The sequence below is a fragment of the Erigeron canadensis genome, chromosome 3 (genome assembly GCF_010389155.1).
Source record: "Erigeron canadensis isolate Cc75 chromosome 3, C_canadensis_v1, whole genome shotgun sequence".
Lineage (NCBI taxonomy): Eukaryota > Viridiplantae > Streptophyta > Magnoliopsida > Asterales > Asteraceae > Erigeron > Erigeron canadensis.
In genome coordinates, this window is record NC_057763.1 from 47,091,233 (window position 1) to 47,109,553 (window position 18,321).

The window sequence follows — 18,321 nt, forward strand, 5'->3', positions numbered from 1 at the left end:
AAGATTTTTGCACTTCACCGATAAAACTAATTTAGTTGCTTGACTTTGATGTAATATTTGTGTCAACTGTTTCTCAAAAGCAACAGCTAATCAAACATGGCACCAACAATTTGGTTAATATAATCTTTGTTAAATCAATAGTATTTAGAAATAGTCATTCTTTTAGGTGTTGAATTAAGATTCAGAGGGAAATTGCACATTCTTTTTCTTTTTGGACCTTTGGATTCTTAATAATCATTGATATACGAGTATACGACTCTACAACCATTAACAATTAACAAGTGTAAATATGGAAAGCAAAAGGAAGGTATCTTTCGATGTTGGCCTCATCATATTTTGTATACCAAGTGTTTCAATTGTTAACTTTGAGATACAACAATGTCGATGGATTAGGGTGAAAAGTGTGGTGGACATTAAATTATCGGTATGGAACATCGACATATAACGGCATGCAACATCCTTGCCCCTTACATATCGGCATTAATCAGCATGCGACATAGATTAAGCAAATTGGCATGGTGAGGCCAATGTATAGAGACGTTGAGAGTGTTTTTGAGATGCTTGTCTTATCTAGCTCCCTCTTTATTCATTGGCAGACCGATTTCATGTTAGATATTTTGGTATAATTGAATTGACGTAATTGACCAATATCGTCATAGTAGACATAATATAGGTCTAGAGGTGTGGACTACATGCCTATTTGTATTTATTATGACTTTAGGGGCGATTCGCCCCTATGAGACAGGAGTTCGGGCAGCACCCTCAGTAACGGAGTTCAAGGGACGACAGCAGTTAGCGGGTTCGAAGGGGCAGAAGTTTTTATTTTCATTATATTGTATACTTCAAAGGGGTGTTTTTAGAAATTGTAAAAATCAGAAAATAATTGCCTAAAAATCTGTTAATAGGCCTAAAACCCTCGAACAAATTCATTCTTCGTCATGGTGAAAATTCGTTCTCGTTCCTTTCTCTCATAACATCACTTACAAATTACAGTGTCAAACTTCATAATTGTATCCGATTGAATAAATAGGGTGCACCATCAAATTAATTCGGTATGAAATAATTAATTTTTTTAGAGATCTTGTTTATCCGGTTGTTTTGTTCGTTTATTGTATAACCCCAACATTTATCACCCCCAACATTTTATACTATAAGAATAATAAATGATTATTTTGCCCGTAAATATGTTAGTATCTTCAAATATACAACGGATATGAATAACGTTCACAAAGTAACCACTGATGTGGCAATTTTAAGGTCACTCAACTTTTTTAACTAATAAAAGTCACTCAAATTAATTCAGCTTACTGATCAAACAAGTCGATCAAGTTTTATATATAGCTTAAGATCACTCAAGTTTTCGACAAACAAACCTACAAACAAATCAAAACTGGCATAAAAAGGTACCATTGTTTTACTCACTAAAGCATGTATTATCACTACTTATTAGCTTTAAATGCTTAATAAGCGTATGAACTATGATATAAACAAAACTAATGAAGACATAAACTGTGAACTGTCTCTGTTTAAGCAACAGATTTCTAAATAATAAAATGGCCAAGTTGCATGACGCATACGTAGGATATTAAAAATCTTAAAAGATTTAATAGACGTGAGTACAACTAAATAGATTGAATTTTAATAATCTTCTGAAAAGCAATAATTATCTACCTACAAAATTTGGTTTGGATCGTATAAAATGCGTACCAATAAGAATACTTTTAACTATAAATGAATGGTATCAGAATTTAGCTTGATAAAAATTGTATATTTTTCTAAATTTGTATTTCGAATACAATCAATATATTTTATTTGACAGTTGGGATATCACATTTTATATCTTTTTGCAACATTCCTCTTTTGTTGATTGCCTATAGCCTACAAGGGTTTTAATTATTAAAGGAGGTCACATGCATTGTTGATTAATATTACATTATATCAACTATAAATCTCGATTGTATTCTTTAATCGATCTATATGCCAAAGTTACTAATATTACCAATCACTAAATTATACTACTGTTATCGGGTTGATACACTGTTCTTGTATATAAAAAAGGAGAGTTCTCAAAAAAGAAAGTATATATATATATATATATGTAGTTTTCTTATTTTGAAAACTATTTTTTAACACTTCGGTAAGAACAGTCTTAAAATAAGAACGGTGAAAACACTTAAAAAAAACATCATTTTGATGCATTAAAAGTCCATAAAACTAACATAGTGCATAACTAATTATCATTATTTAAGTGTATAACAACACATTGATCCGTCAAAATCGAAAAAATCACGTTATTTAGTGGATGCATCATTTTGAAGAATATGAATCCAAGATAGATGCACAAAACAAAAAAACATGATTTTCTTGATTTTGACATGCCAATGTGTTGTTATACACTTAAATAATGATAATTAGTCATGCACTATGTTAGTTTTATAGACTTTTAATGCATCAAAATGATGTTTTTTAAGTGTTCTCACCATTCTTATTTTAAGATTGTTCTTATTTGATTGTCCCTATATATATATATATATGGTAAAGTTCATTTGAGAACCATTCATTTATGAACTTAGGTAATATTAGTTATAATTTGACATGTTCATATGTGCATGAATTTGTTCACATATACTGTTCATATATGAACACCAAGTTATCATTAAAAAGTTCTTATAGTTTTTTTAATTCAAATGATTCTCACTTGAACCTTTACCTATATATACAAGTATTAAAGTAAAACAAATAAAATAAGATCTTGACCTTTAGATCATGATTAAATTGATTCACAAATCAATTGATACACGATGGTTTTAATGATGCACGGTGATATTCAGTGAAGAAAAACCTATTGTTTTATTTGTTTTAACTTATAAATACTTGTTTTATTTTACCTAGAACCTATATATATATATATATATATAAAGAGGGATGGGAATATAAGGCTGTTATGTATCTAAGTTTTGGTGTGGAACACTCACATATTAATTTTTTTAATCCATAAAATTCATGGGGCCATGTGATTTATTTAAAACTCTAACAAATATTACAAGTAAAAAATTAGTATGTGAGGGGTTCCTCACCTAAGCTTAGGTGTGGGAAAACCTTATATTCACTTTTCTCATATATATATATATATATATAGGGAAAAGTGAATATGGAGTTGTCCCTTATCTAAGCTTAGATGATGAACTCCTAACACACAAATATTTTATTAGTATTTGTATTTTAAACAAATGATAGGACCCCCATGATATTTATGGATTAAAAAAATAAATTGTGAGGGGTTCCTCATCTAAGCTTAGATGGGGGACAACCCCATACTCACTTTTCTCATATATATAATACATATATATATATATATATATATAGGAAAAGTGAGTATGAGGTTGTCCCTCATCTAAGTTTGGATGGGGAACCTCTCACATTTAGTTTTTATAATCATGAAAATCATGGGGGCATGTATTTGTTTTAAATTCAAACAAATAATAAAATATTTATATGCAAGGGGTTCCTCATCTAAGTTTAGATGGGGAACAAACCGATACTCACTTTTCCATATATATATATATATATATATATATGCTACCACATGATCCCAAGTAATTTGTTGCTTGATAAGTCTAGTATATTAGACAACATTATCTATATCTTAATTGGTAGGCAAAGTGGATGATTCTAAACCAACAATAAATATTTTGGCGGATGTTAAAAGGTCAATATGCACATACGTAATAAATTATTGAAAACTACTAGTCCGTATCAGGCAGTGTAACGAGAAGGCAATTCTTATTTATGGTGGTTAGGCACATTAATAGCTTGTCAATTTTATCCTTGAACGTGCTTTAGTGATATTACCTTTTTTTTAAAACCAATATCAGATACTTTACGCGACGCCATAATGCTTAAAAGTACGTACAAACTAACCTAACTTAGACGTAGATAATCTCTAACATACTTTACTGCACGTCTAGGGAAAAATACACCTGCTCAAATGCTCACTAGTGGTACAACCTTGTCGCCCTTGACTCGTGGGATCGAACAAGTGGTTGAAGCCCTGTCAGTCTTCTTTCATTGAACATGATGCAAAAAACAAATGATAGATGTTTATGATATTACTTAAACATGAATTACTTGTATCACAGGTCTAATACCCCAACCACTAAACCAAATGTCTTTGCCTTGTGATTACATATTTATAAGTTATGGTCATAATAAATAACTCATAAATTAACCGTTTTACTAGCTCGGAATTGACATTGATTAATTCCTTGATCACAAGAGACTATTGTTAAACCTCTTTAAAAGTGTTTTATTTTTATTTTTTAAAAAGTTAGATACTTTTTTTAAGAAAAAATGGAATATCAAAAGTTTACAAAGTAACAAAGTAGATATTTATTTATCCTCTTTTAAACATATATTACTTTTATTATAATAATTTATCCTCACAAACATTAATATATATATATATATATATTCATTCTTACAATTGATTTCACAAGGATTATTTTGTTAACTTTATCTATACTTTTATATCTATCCTATTATATAGAACATCAACCCTTTCTTCATTTCTCAAATTTTAACTTTAAATTATCCAAAATATCTCAATTCTTTATTCACTAAGATATATATCTCTACCTAATAAACCCATAATACCTTAACTACCATCTTTAATATCACTCGTAATAGTTTTATACGCACAACCATTGCCGTCTCCACCACCCGTCAGCGCCACCACTGCTAATATCACTTCCGCCACCTGTCACCACTACCGTCATCATTCGTCGCTACCACCACTATTGCCATAATCCTAATCGACCATAACCGAACTTTACCTAAAGTGAAAATCAACAACAAATTCAATGCTACAAGACAAGTGTTTTTTCTCTTCTTATCTTAAAAGAATTAAATAAAATACTAGATAAAATAAAAGGAAAGGATATCAATGATTTCGATAATAGTACAATGTCGATGTTATGACCTGTCCATGTCTTGTTAAAAACCACACCTCAACTCTCATATACCCCCCCTTCCCTTGTTGTTTGGAGATCTTTGTGGTTCTCCATCTCTTTTCTTTTTCTTCCGGTTTTTATATCTCTATCTCTATCTATCCTACATACATATACTTACAAACCTTACACAACCCAAAATCCCCTCTTTCTCACTTTAACCCCCTTTACTCTATATTTGTTTATTTTATAAACCCATTATTCTTGATATTTATTCCATTCTTCAAATAAAATAACATTTTTATTCATATCAATCAAGTTTAATTTGAAGGGAAAACAAAAAACATTATGAAGCACAAAGAAAAGAGACTGCTTCTTTAGTGAATGCCTTGCGAATGAATATATAATTGGTAAAATATTGACACATGATATATATATATATATATATATATATTTGTTATAATAAGTAGAACATTAGTGATGGAATGCATGCCAAGTGTTTGATGAAATGTTTGGTTTGATTTTGACAGGCAAAGGAAGTCACATTTCTTTGAATTTTAGCTCATTTCCTACAAGGGGTTTTCAGATTCTGTCAATCATAATGGGAACTAAAATCAAAGGTGTATTTAAAGGCTTCAAATTTATATCCCAAATCTTTGGTAATTCATCCTTTTTCTTTATATATGATTGTATATAGTTGTATTTGGTATTCATATTAAACATGAGAGAATATATACAGTTATGAAGGAGCAAAGAGAGATGGAGATTGGATATCCAACTGATGTAAAACATGTAGCTCATATTGGTTGGGATGGATCATCTGGCAGTGCTCCTTCTTGGGTACTTTTGTCCTTTCATACTCAATTTTATTTTCATATGAAATGATATTTTTGTTATAAAAAAAAACCAGTCTTGTAAAATTAATTAAGTTTTCTTTCATTTTTGTTGAAAAATTACAGATGAATGAATTCAAGACAGCCCCTGATTTTGCAGCGACTTCAATTGGTCATTCTGGCTCTGCTCTTTCCACATGGTCTTCTCAAGGTATTATTATCAATAATTAATTTGTTTAATCTCTTTATTTATTCATTAATCAATATTGGAAACAGATTAAACAAGTTAAAACAACAAAATAGTTTGGACTATGATAATGTGGTTTACATTACATTCATGTCTCTATATGTAAGCACATACATGAAAATGTAAAAACGTGTGTAACATTTGTAAAAAAACTAATGTTTTGTAAGTTACACCAAATACGATAATTTGATCGAATAATCAACACCCGATGTTTGAATATTTCCCATATGGTTTTCTACTTTTCCTAATCTTTTAATTGATTTTTTTTTTTTTTTAAATTTAATAAAGGATGTGTTTGAGGAACAATTTTTCTTTATTAACATTAAACAATATGTTTTGGTTATTCCGTTACAATTTTTTGATTCGTATTTTCCTCAACAAAATTGAGATATGTGGAGAAGATTTTCATTGTGAATTTTGAATATTTATATTTTCTGATTTTTATTTTTTTTAAAACATTGATCCATAAAGAAACATCTAATCATGATCATAATAAGCGTGTCCTAATCATAATCATTGTAACGATCTTCTAATATTTTTAATTTCTTAATCGGGTAAAAAAGGCACCCCGACAAAAAGCTATTGGAATATAAAAGTACGACTAACCATTAACTTAACTTTTGTTACCAATGATTTTGAATAACAAAAGAGTGAAGTAATTCAATTCACTTTTTATTAATCAGACAGAGATTAAAAGTTGTAAAAATTAAATCACGATATTTTTTAAAGAAGTACTACAAAGATACCATGTGGGGTTGTGATTGATTTCAGTTTATGTAGAAAAAGTAGGGGCAAACGTGGGCCATTTCACGGGTTTGGAAATTTTTCTTGAAGTAGAGAGAGATTTTGTCCCTAAGTTTGTCCTTAATTATTTTAACTTGTTGTACCATTGGAAATATAAGTTGTATTAGAAAAAAATTACTTGTACTCTTTCGAAAATCTGTTTTTTGCTTAAGATTCTGGCTTCAAAGAGATTTGGCTTTATATGTCACAAGGAGCTTTTTGCTTTCACAACACATGAACACACACATGATTTGTGTTCTTGAAAGCAACAATTATATTTTGTTTCTTTCACCATTGATTGAGACCAATGTAATCAAATTGTGAATTCACAAGATGGGTGCTTTTTTATTTATCATATTGTGAATTCACAACATTAAAAGGTCATTATGCGATTATTTAGTCTAATTCTGCTAATACTTGAATAGACTTTGGGGAAGCCATGGGAAGACGACCTACAGACGATACACTTAATGATCTACCCCCACTAGACCTTCCCAATATACCTAAAAAACAAAGGCGTAGAAAGACGAAGTCCACATGCTCCCCCAAGTCGTCCTCTTCATCAAAGTCATCCCGAGCTAGCAAGGCAAAGTCTAACACAGAGTCCATGTAAAGTGACCACGAAAACTTAAGTTCCAATCATTTGACAACCAAAGCTTTTGAAACGTAAAGAGGATATGATGCCACAAAAAATATGAAGTATAACAGGGCATATTTCTCACGAGGGTGTGATAATGAATTGTTGGGAGAGTTGCAACTTTTCTTGTTATTTGTTTCATTGCCTTTTTTTTTTCTTTTTCTTTTTGTATTTTAATATTTAATTTTGTCCCCGTTGGGAACATACAACAAAGAATCAACATGTAAAAAGTTAGATTCTTTGGTTGTGATGTTGGAAAACTAATCTAGCTTTCGGAAATGATAACATGCTATTTGTTTGTATATATGTGTACTTCTGATTTCTAAATTGAAATATTCTTTTGTTTTATCTAAGTTATAGACATTATCTTGTTATGTTCTGTGGGAGAAAACATCTACTTTGATTACCATGCATACTGTCATTTTATTTATTTGTCAATTTCTTGTTATGGAAACTTATGCCTTTTATATGTACCATCCCACTTGTGGAAAAGTATATTATCAGTTCTAAAGCTATGAGAAATTACAAAGAGTTTGTGCAAAGAGAATTTGAGTTGCAAGCAACTCAAGCCAAAGGGAAGTGTAGTTGATTTATTTACCACATATATGGTTTATTGATTTGTACAGTATTTTATAAAAAATTGTAGTGTGTAGTAAAAAATCAATTTTTATGGTACTAATATCATTTCCCCAAACCAAATGGGGTTAACTTTTATGTCTTGTTAAAATACAATGATAAAATAATAACTTCTTTTAATTCGTGGAGGATGGAGAATGGGCTTATAGGCCCAAGAGTATACAACCCTTGTCTGTTGTCTATAACAAATAACAAATAGGATGCAGAAAGAAGTCCAAAGTTAAGCTGCAACTTCCTCCATTAGACACACATTTATTGACCACAAACAAAAAAGAGTGTTAAAAAGTTTAACTGAATGCTATATATTACTTTTGCTTTAACGTATGCGACGTATTAACAAAATACCATTATGGCGACGCGATATCAAGTTTGTGTCAATATCAATAAAAAATGTTTAGGTAAACTAGCATTGTACTCGCGCAATGCGGCGACGGTGGTTTAGTGGTGTTGGTGATGGGTGGTGATCGATGACATCGACAATTGGTGTCGAGTAATCTAACCGTGTAAGTTGATACAATGATGATAGTGATATTTAGAAGATAAAGGTTTAAAGTGTAAATTAATTCATTAAGGGTAATTTTGGTAATATCTAATAACCCTTTCCATAAAGGTTGTTTATTAAGGGCGCGCAATCTCGTAATTTTCCATCTAACTATTTTCTAACCCTTTCCTAAAATAGGGGGTGAATAATCATTATAAAGAAGTAATAGATTATCATTTTATGGTTTTATTTATGAAAAAAAAAACAACTAGGGGTTGTCTTAACCATAAGGCCTATAAAAAAATCGCGGTGGGCTAGGAAATAAGGAATCAAACTATATTCAGGATATATATCCATCTTATATAAACTGAACTCTACATATAAAATCACAACACACGAAATATTAGAAAACCTTACGAACCAGCCGCTACTTTTATTGTTCTTAACAACCATGGCTAATAAAATATAATTAATTTTGCAAGATATCAATGAAAACTTAGTCAATTGTGTAAAAATATTGTTTCTCTAGAAAAGTTTGTATAAAAGAAACTCTATTACACTATCCAGCCTTAATATGATTTAACATTCAATATTAATATTTGAATATCTCAATTCTTATTTAAGTATATTTTTACATTTAGCGTATAAATTTTTTTTAATTTCATATACTAATTTTTATGTTAATAGTATTGTAAAACCTGTGTATTTGTCACGGGTCGAAGATCTAGTTTATATGATATATGTGTAACCATCATGTATCTTAACTTTTTATTAATATAAGGTTTGGGATTATATATTAATATTCACGTACTGACACATCTTTAGAATTATCATTAACCATAGTTTTGATCTCGATCATATATATAAATTAAAACATCCAGTTCCACTTTGTTTTCTTTATTTAAGATGTTATTCTTTGAAGTTTAAAAGTCATAGAGTGACTTAAATTTTGCAAATTTAAACATTGTTCAAATCGTTATATGTAATTTTATGTTTTTATGGTTATCAATTGAAAAATAGTTTCAAATTAGCAGATAAGTAGTGAGTATTTGTACATATGTGCTTATTTTTTTATGTACAAGATCGACTTATTGAGTTGTCTATAAGGCGGGGTACGTACATATATGCAACTAATGTGGTTCTCCTTTAATTAGGCGCTTAGGTGCTATATATATATATATCTTTATTATTATTATTATATTATTATTATTATTATTATTATTATTATTATTATTATTATTATTATTATTATTATTATTATGTGGTGAAATTTAAGATCTTAGATGTTTGATGTGTATATATGGGGTTAAAAGTGGCCGGACATCCCTTGGACGTCTCCTAATTAATTAATTAAAGACATGGAATGAGAATTTACATGATTCGGGTTAAAACGTAATTTTCTTCAAGCTATATTTTTCATTTGGGGGTGGTACATTTGGAAATAATGTGATGTCACTCGATCGATCGTAACTCCATCCGGACATTGGTTCTTTTGGTTCTCCTAGCTAGCTAATAATTAATTTTCTTCTTTAAAGGGGGCTTTCGTTGTGATATATGGTCGTTGTTGTGGTATATATATATGGTTGATTTTGGGTTGTTTTGTCGTATTGTAGCTAGTTTGTACCTCGATCTGCTCTCTGGTAGGGATGGCAATGAGTTGCCTCACTCCCACAAAAAGCTGGATAATGTCGATCCAGCACCAAATTACTATTATATATTGATCGAGCACGACCCAGAGAAGAAACGCTAAATCCATTTAAAATGTACATCCCAACAAAAACAAATCAGTAATAATATAAATTAATTAGAAGATGAAATTGCTCTAATCTCCGCCAATGTATATGTAGATATTCATATATATATATATATATAATAATGATAGTAGGTAGATATGAAAATGAGTTAGCTTGCAAAAGTAACTTCTCTGAGGGAAATACAACTACATATATATGCAGGTGAAAAATTTATGCACACTGTCTGTCATATACACTACTCAATGAGTGTGTGACAAAAATTAGTTTTAACTCCAAATTAATACTAGTTATTAACTCTATATATCTATCTACTGTCTCGATCTCTTTTAATAATTTCATATATACCAGGATGCATGACCTTTGTTTAATGCCATCGATCAATGAATAAATTAATTAACCTGGTTTTATATTAGCTAGCTAGCTAGAACAAACATTATATATGTACATGTAATCTCATATGTTATGTTATACGAAAGTTAGATACCAATAATATAATTAATAATATTTCTCCCCATATGTATGTATTTCAATTTCAAAATAATAATGATAAGGAAAATAAGCTAGCAAGCAATAAAAGCTTCAATGTAATCCTTTCATAAATGCATACATATGCACATCCTCTCTGCATTAACTCCTTTCTTCTTTGGCTGGCATCTCTTCAATTCAATGCTCCAACCTCTTCAATTCCTTTTTCCATCCTCCCTCTTCTCTTTCTCTCCTTAATAAATCTGGAGATCATCACTAAAATTACACTCTGCCTGAAAACCACTCCTTTTACTCACTCACTTGAAAGCTAGTGGTTTTCCGTTGCCATTCGTTCCGGTCCTAGCTATATACCGGATCGAATTTTCACAAACCAAGAATTACAAAAATCTGTAAGTTCTATAACCATATATGTCATCTTTACTTTTGTAAGTTAATTATATGTTGTATTTTTGTCACACAAACACTAATATAGGTTTTTTAACAATTATGTTACTTTTTATTTTTTTAAGAAAAACTAGATAGTGTGAAATTTTTTAAAAACATACAATAAAAAGAATGTGGCTTGGTTTATCATATCTTCTTACTATTTTTTTTTATATTTTTTTTTTTTTTGGGTACAAATTGAACTATTTAATCGGTGCTAGATTTTCTCACCTGTCGATTTGTATAGACAGATGGGTTAAAAACTGTCTTTATTGGTTAGGTTGCCTAAAAAAGTGTATTACAAGTTGTGGTTTTGATAATGACATGGCTGTCATCGACCATTTATTACATGTATGTATATAAATTAAACGTGGTAGCTACTATCATCTTAAATCAATATATCCCTTCAAATTTTTAGTTATAATGTTCAATCATTACACATATAATAACTTACACAACTTTATTAAAATGCAATTATAACGGTTTTCTTATTATATTAAACTTTCCTGTGACTTGATTTTATTTACATATGATGATATATCCCCCTGTACTAATGACCAAACCTAACAAAAAGAAAAGTTCTCTAGAGATAGTATATGTGTGTGTGTGTGAGAGAGAGAGTGTTTTTAAAAAAGATTTGCAAGTCATTAAAAGGTTGACTTTTGTTTAAAGAATGAAAGACCTATCTTCTGTCCCAATAAAGATATGAAGTTTGTGTTTATGTGTGCAAAATTCATAGTCAAATTCTTTTATTAACTTTTAACTTATAATATAATAATGTATATACATGTATGTATATGATTTATTTCTGTAGAACTTGGATATCTAGTTATATACTATTACATATATATTACACTACCATTTATTCTGTTTCAAGAAATTGGTATGTTAATATTTTCATGTATGTTAACACAGGAGTCTTAAAAGGGAGATCGAGATGTTTCAGCCAAATATGTTTGAGAATCTTCATCGTCATCATCTTTTAGATATGAGCCACAAAACACCAGAAAATAATCTTGATATGCTTAAAGATGATGATCATGATAGTAAATCTGGGACCGATATCATGGAAGCTCCGAACTCTGGGGACGATCCAGACCCCAATCAACATCCAAACAAAAAGAAACGCTACCATCGTCATACTCAACACCAAATTCAAGAAATGGAAGCGTATGTTATTTCCTAGCTAGCCAGCCCTAATTATATTTTCTATTTTGTTTAATTATTAGGTGAGACTAGCGCGTTAGTTATGTCCAACTGACCTTCTCCTATATATGCAGTAGTAGTATTTGGTTCTGAAATTGTTCAAAAGAAGCAACTTAATTACAAATTTATCAAATTAACAATATGTATTTAGGAAGCTAGCTAGCTAGCTAAGGAGTGTTTCAAAAAACTATGTTTAGTGACTCAAGTTTGCTACTTATTTTAGGGAGCTAGCTAGCTAGGTTTAATCAACTAATCTTGATCTTTGATTTATAATAATTAATTTCATGCAGTTTTTTTAAGGAGTGCCCTCATCCAGATGATAAGCAAAGGAAGGAACTTGGCAGAAGACTATCATTAGAGCCATTGCAAGTTAAATTTTGGTTCCAGAACAAGCGAACTCAAATGAAGGTAACTTAATTATTGCACAAGACCAATAAATTCCTAACTAGCTACTATAATATGAATGCTGGTAACTATTTGTCGTTTCGGTTTCTTATGCTTATTTTCAAAACTTCATTCAGTCGGATCCTTTGTTACGTATTACGAAAATTTGCTTTATTAAGAACTATATAATGCTGAATCACGCACTTCTTTCATATATAGTCATGTGTTAATTAGAGACAAGATAGCAATCCAATATATGTGGTATCAAATAATGTGGTTTCACGTGTGTGTGTGCGGGCGCGTGCGACAAAAATAAATAAATAAATAACTATCTATTATGTCTCAGATGCATTTATAAAAGCATTCTACTAAATGCTATAATGCGCGCAGATCATATGTTCATGTGTAAGTCTTGAGAGGGCTATGAATCCCGATCCTGCATACCATGGATTTTCTGAAAACCTCAATGATACACACAAAAGGTGTGTCGAGTCTTGTAATCATACATCAAATAAACTCGGCATTCTTGTGTGATTTACAATCATGCATTAATTATTTGGGATAATGAAAACAAAATGAAAATGCTTGAATGTTTGAAGTTTATTACAATCAAGATCATATTAAAGAAAATCATTAAAGTCTTAATCTTGTGATATTGGAGTTAATTAAATATATTTGAAGTGAGAATTTGGAATGCTTTAAATTCAAACATGAAAGATTTACTTGCAATTAATTGGCCTTTTAGAGAAATTAATTTAAATTCGATACTTGACTACCAATTAAACCCCTAAAAATAATATGTTGGTTGTTTATATAACCCTTCCTCTTTGCTAGGAATGTAAATACGAGTAGTTAAATTTTTATTTGCGCCTGATACTAAATAAGGTATAATTGCATGCTCAAATTCTACTCTTTTTTGTTTGTATAATAGGCTCAACACGAACGCCTTGATAACACACAACTGAGGAATGAGAATGAAAAACTTCGGGCTGAGAACATACGATACAAAGAAGCACTTGCCAATGCCACTTGCCCAAACTGTGGAGGGCCCGCTGCTATTGGGGAAATGTCTTTTGATGAACAACATTTGAGAATTGAAAATGCTCGTCTACGGGAAGAAGTATGTATATATGCTAGATTTCTCCAAAACAAAATATTCTCTTGACATATTCAGGTTTATGTATTTTCTATTATTTATTCGAAATTAACCAAAAAAATTTTCTTTTATGTTTTGGGATTTTACAGATTGATAGGATATCTGGGATCGCTGCTAAGTATGTTGGCAAGCCGACACTTAACTACCCTGATGTTTCGTGTCATGGGGCGTCTCGCTCACTTGACTTGCCCATGGCTAATTTTAGTCCACAACAAGGAATGGTTGGAGAAATGTTTGGAGCAGACGACTTTCTCCGGTCCATGGCTGGCCCTAGTGAAACTGAGAAGCCCATTATTGTCGAGCTTGCTGTTACAGCCATGGAGGAACTAATCAGAATGGCCCAGGTTGGTGAACCCTTGTGGGTTCAAACCACGGATAATTCATCGCATGAGACCTTAAATGAAGACGAGTACCTGAATTCATTTCCCGGAGGCATTGGACCAAAACCAATGGGATTGAAATCTGAAGCTTCAAGAGAATCCAAGGTTGTCATCATGAATCATATGACTCTTGTCGAAATTCTTATGGATGTGGTATGTGCTTCCGCAATATATATACACTCTTTCTGAGTCAACATTTTCATAGAAGTAATTAAGAACTAATCTAACTGTCTTTTTTTATTTTCAGAATCAATGGTCAAATGTTTTTTGTGGCATTATTTCAAGAGCAATGACTCTGGAAGTACTTTCAACTGGAGTTGCTGGCAGTTACAATGGAGCTCTGCAAGTGGTAAGGGGATCAACTATCCAATACCGTATTGTATATGTTTTGTTGAGTCATATGTGTGTGTGTGTGTGTATACCCCAAATGTTATTGTATCTATATTCATCTAAGTCCTTGATTGATCGATATGATTCTTTCAGATGACAGCGGAGTATCAGGTTCCTTCACCACTTGTTCCAACACGAGAAAACTACTTTGTTAGGTACTGTAAACAGCATGCTGACGGGACGTGGGTCGTGGTTGACGTATCCTTGGACAATTTGCGCTCATCATCTGCATCAAGATGTAGAAGAAGGCCCTCTGGTTGTTTGATTCAAGAACTTCCCAATGGATACTCAAAGGTACACCATTTAGTATTCACATTACCACTTAATATTAGCTAGCCTTGATGAAAAATCTAAACACAAAAGATAAAGATAAGGGATCATATGAATTCGTGTGTTTGGGTTTGCATTTTTCTAGGTCACTTGGATTGAACATGTTGAAGTTGATAATGGGGCTGTGCACGATATCTACAAGGTACTAGTAAACTCTGGTCTAGCATTTGGTGCAAAAAGATGGGTAGCAACTTTAGAGAGACAATGTGAACGATTTGCAAGCGCAATGGCCAGCAATATTCCTGCAGGAGATGTTGCAGGCAAGTACTTCGCAATCTCTTAATTATTTCCTAATATATATTTTGAACCAAGAGCCTTTTTAATTAGTACTCTTAAGTAGTTTGATTAAACAACTGATTTTGTGTACCGGATAGTTATAACGACTCCAGAAGGGAGGAAGAGTATGCTGAAGTTAGCGGAAAGAATGGTCTTGAGCTTCTGTAGTGGAGTGGGTGCTTCAACTGCTCACACATGGACAACTTTATCTGGTAGTGGGGCAGATGATGTTCGGGTTATGACTCGAAAGAGCATGGATGATCCAGGCAGACCTCCTGGTATTGTGCTAAGTGCTGCAACCTCCTTTTGGTTACCGATTCCACCAAAACAGGTTTTCAATTTTCTCCGTGATGAGAATTCTAGAAGCGAGGTAAGGAAGTGTTTACTCATGCCAAACCTAATTAATAAAATCACATGCTTAACAGCAATCTGAAGTCAGCTAATTTTATTTGTGTTATGTATCCAGTGGGACATTCTATCGAACTGCGGGCTTGTTCAAGAAATGGCACACATAGCCAACGGTCGTGATCAAGGCAACTGTGTTTCCCTACTTCGTGTTAATGTAAGTTTCAAAAGTTAAATAATATAAAAATGATAGACGTAATATATATGTATAACTTTTATTTGTTTATATTGTAGAGTGCAAATTCAAGCCAGAGCAACATGCTCATCTTACAAGAGAGTGCAAGTGATTCTACTGGATCTTATGTTATATATGCACCGGTAGATATTGCATCCATGAATGTTGTGCTAAGTGGGGGTGATCCAGATTATGTTGCTTTGCTACCATCTGGTTTTGCGATACTACCTGATGGACCTGGAGAGTATGAAAGAGGAGTGCTTGAGGTCGGAGCAGGCGGATCATTGCTCACTGTTGCTTTCCAGATATTAGTCGATTCAGTTCCCACTGCAAAAATATCACTTGGATCAGTGGCAACGGTTAATAGTCTTATTAAGTGCACAGTTGAGAGGATCAAATGTGCGGTGGCTTCTAACAATCTATGACCGGATTTAATTTTCAAGATGATCTTATTACGTATATGGTAAGCATTTCTAATTTACGTACCCTAACCCGGCCAAGAGTTGTGTACATTTCTGTTAGTTACTCCATATATTATTAGCCTGTCAACTGTGGATAACTGAAATCTACGCATTTCTGTACATTGCAGTACTATACCATGAATGAAGGGAAGAGAAAATGATCTAGACAGGCAATGATTCTCTTTTATCTTTTGAAGCAGATGGAAGAAGTCAAGAACGCACCTTGAACATTTGGAATTGGTTTTGATTAATGCAACATTAGGAACCCATTTTCATCTCTCATGGTCGGGTTATAGGTTCGGGTATTGACTTAATTTGCCCATCTTGAAGATTATAGAGTTAACTTAGACCTTGTCTAGTGAATTTTTAACTAAACTTCCAAATACTCCGCTTTGCTTCCGGATTTGACTAGCTAGGAATTTTCATCAGTACGTAGTATGTTTTCTGAACCAAAAAATTAATGTGTAGCATGCTAGCTTGAAGCTACTGGCAACAAATTGTAGCTTTTTTTTGTCTGACTGTTGGCTATTCCCTTGGCTTGATTAGAAAATAATCATCGGGTTTTGACTTCACCAATAGTTAAAACTTATTACGGAGTATGCTTTATCATCTCCATATCCAGCTAGCATGTATGTGAGATTGTGTATTGTTATTGTTGTTGCATATATAGTTGCATCTCCATAAATGCTCAAGAATAAGTTTCAAGCTAGTTTGCGTAAATTGGTAAAGTAGATCTTGGCGAGTTTGCACACATGTTCATTAGTCCAGCTGAACCGTAGATCTCATTGATATATCCCAAGATTTCAAAAATGCATCTTAATGCCCTATACTCATCAACAAGGTCAACAAACTCTTAATCGTATGTACAAGCGATCATAACTCTCTCAAGAAAGTACGTTATTGTATTTGATTGTGATTAATAAGAATTATAAGAGGCTATATTTATATGGTAGCCTAAATCAATACAAGGATTAGGATTATAGCCTAAATGGAAACTAATAATATGAGTATATGTCTAATTAATTAATATCCATGATTGCCCCTCATCTTTAAGAGTTTGTTCCAACTTTTCTAAAATCCTATAATTTATGGCTCTTCTAAAATGACTTCCCAATCGTTCTGTTGTTAACTTGGGTTAAATAGGTAAACATTTGAAACAAGAAATCAGAATATGCAGAGATTCTGTGCTTAAAAACGACGCTTTTTAACCCTTAAAAGTTTGTGCTCTGTTGACTTTGCAATATAAAGAACTAGACGGATGCCCGCGCGATGCGGCGGTGATGGCTGTAGTGACGAGTTGATGGCGATGTGCAGCGATGGTGGTGGCGTGGTAGTAAACATAAATTAATTGATGTAAGAGGGTTAATATGGTTATTTAAGGATTGGAGGATTTATGTTGTAAGTCATTTCATTAAGAGTGTTATAGGTATATAGGTGAAGATGTTTAAATTAGTTAATAAAAAGAAGATGGGTAATATAGTCATTTCAAAATCTTAATTACTTAAATAAAAGAACAATTTACTTTATAAAATAGTATAGAAGTATAGATAAAATGATTAATTATTCAACGTTTCACTCCAATGAGTTTGATTGGGTGGCGCCACCTTAGCCTCATGTTGACACAACCCCAACTTTGCTGTGTCAGAAATCATGTGGACTACAAAAATATGTCACAACTTTTTAACGGGGACATCGTGTAAGCCCATTACCCATGGGCCTGAACTTGAATTCTCCATTTCAAAAGTTTCAACTTTTACTTGATGACTAAAAATATTTTTATCTCAATAACCATACGCCAGATAAATTAAAAAACTTACACTATCACGCTCATCACGTCGTCCTCTTTCATTTGAAGCCAATAATACAAAAGATGTGTCTAAACTTTAAGATAGTCAGAGTATTCATAATTCATAGGTAATATTTTTAAATGAT

The 18,321-nt window shown here is 31.9% G+C and overlaps 2 protein-coding genes across 4 annotated transcripts; both read left to right on the forward strand.

Annotated features, from left to right (window-relative positions):
* Window positions 1–5,139: 5,139 nt before the first annotated feature.
* LOC122593831 (CRIB domain-containing protein RIC10-like) lies at window positions 5,140–7,820 on the forward strand. The gene is made up of 5 exons (XM_043766280.1): window positions 5,140–5,356; window positions 5,477–5,605; window positions 5,686–5,786; window positions 5,906–5,990; window positions 7,235–7,820. The coding sequence occupies exons 2-5, from the start codon at window positions 5,548–5,550 to the stop codon at window positions 7,420–7,422; spliced, it is 432 nt and encodes a 143-aa protein (XP_043622215.1). The 5' UTR covers window positions 5,140–5,356; window positions 5,477–5,547; the 3' UTR covers window positions 7,423–7,820.
* Window positions 7,821–10,888: 3,068 nt separating this feature from the next.
* LOC122591092 (homeobox-leucine zipper protein MERISTEM L1-like) lies at window positions 10,889–16,961 on the forward strand. 3 transcript variants are annotated; one of them, XM_043763292.1, is made up of 12 exons: window positions 10,889–11,192; window positions 12,142–12,396; window positions 12,723–12,840; window positions 13,748–13,936; window positions 14,062–14,505; window positions 14,600–14,701; window positions 14,836–15,036; window positions 15,158–15,332; window positions 15,447–15,718; window positions 15,815–15,910; window positions 15,988–16,391; window positions 16,518–16,961. In XM_043763292.1, the coding sequence occupies exons 2-11, from the start codon at window positions 12,164–12,166 to the stop codon at window positions 16,351–16,353; spliced, it is 2,196 nt and encodes a 731-aa protein (XP_043619227.1). In that variant the 5' UTR covers window positions 10,889–11,192; window positions 12,142–12,163; the 3' UTR covers window positions 16,354–16,391; window positions 16,518–16,961. The 3 variants fall into 3 exon arrangements, with proteins under 3 accessions (XP_043619227.1, XP_043619229.1, XP_043619226.1); XM_043763294.1 differs by lacking the exon at window positions 10,889–11,192 and adding an exon at window positions 11,843–11,880; XM_043763291.1 differs by lacking the exon at window positions 10,889–11,192 and adding an exon at window positions 11,937–12,015.
* The last annotated feature ends 1,360 nt before the right edge of the window (window positions 16,962–18,321 follow it).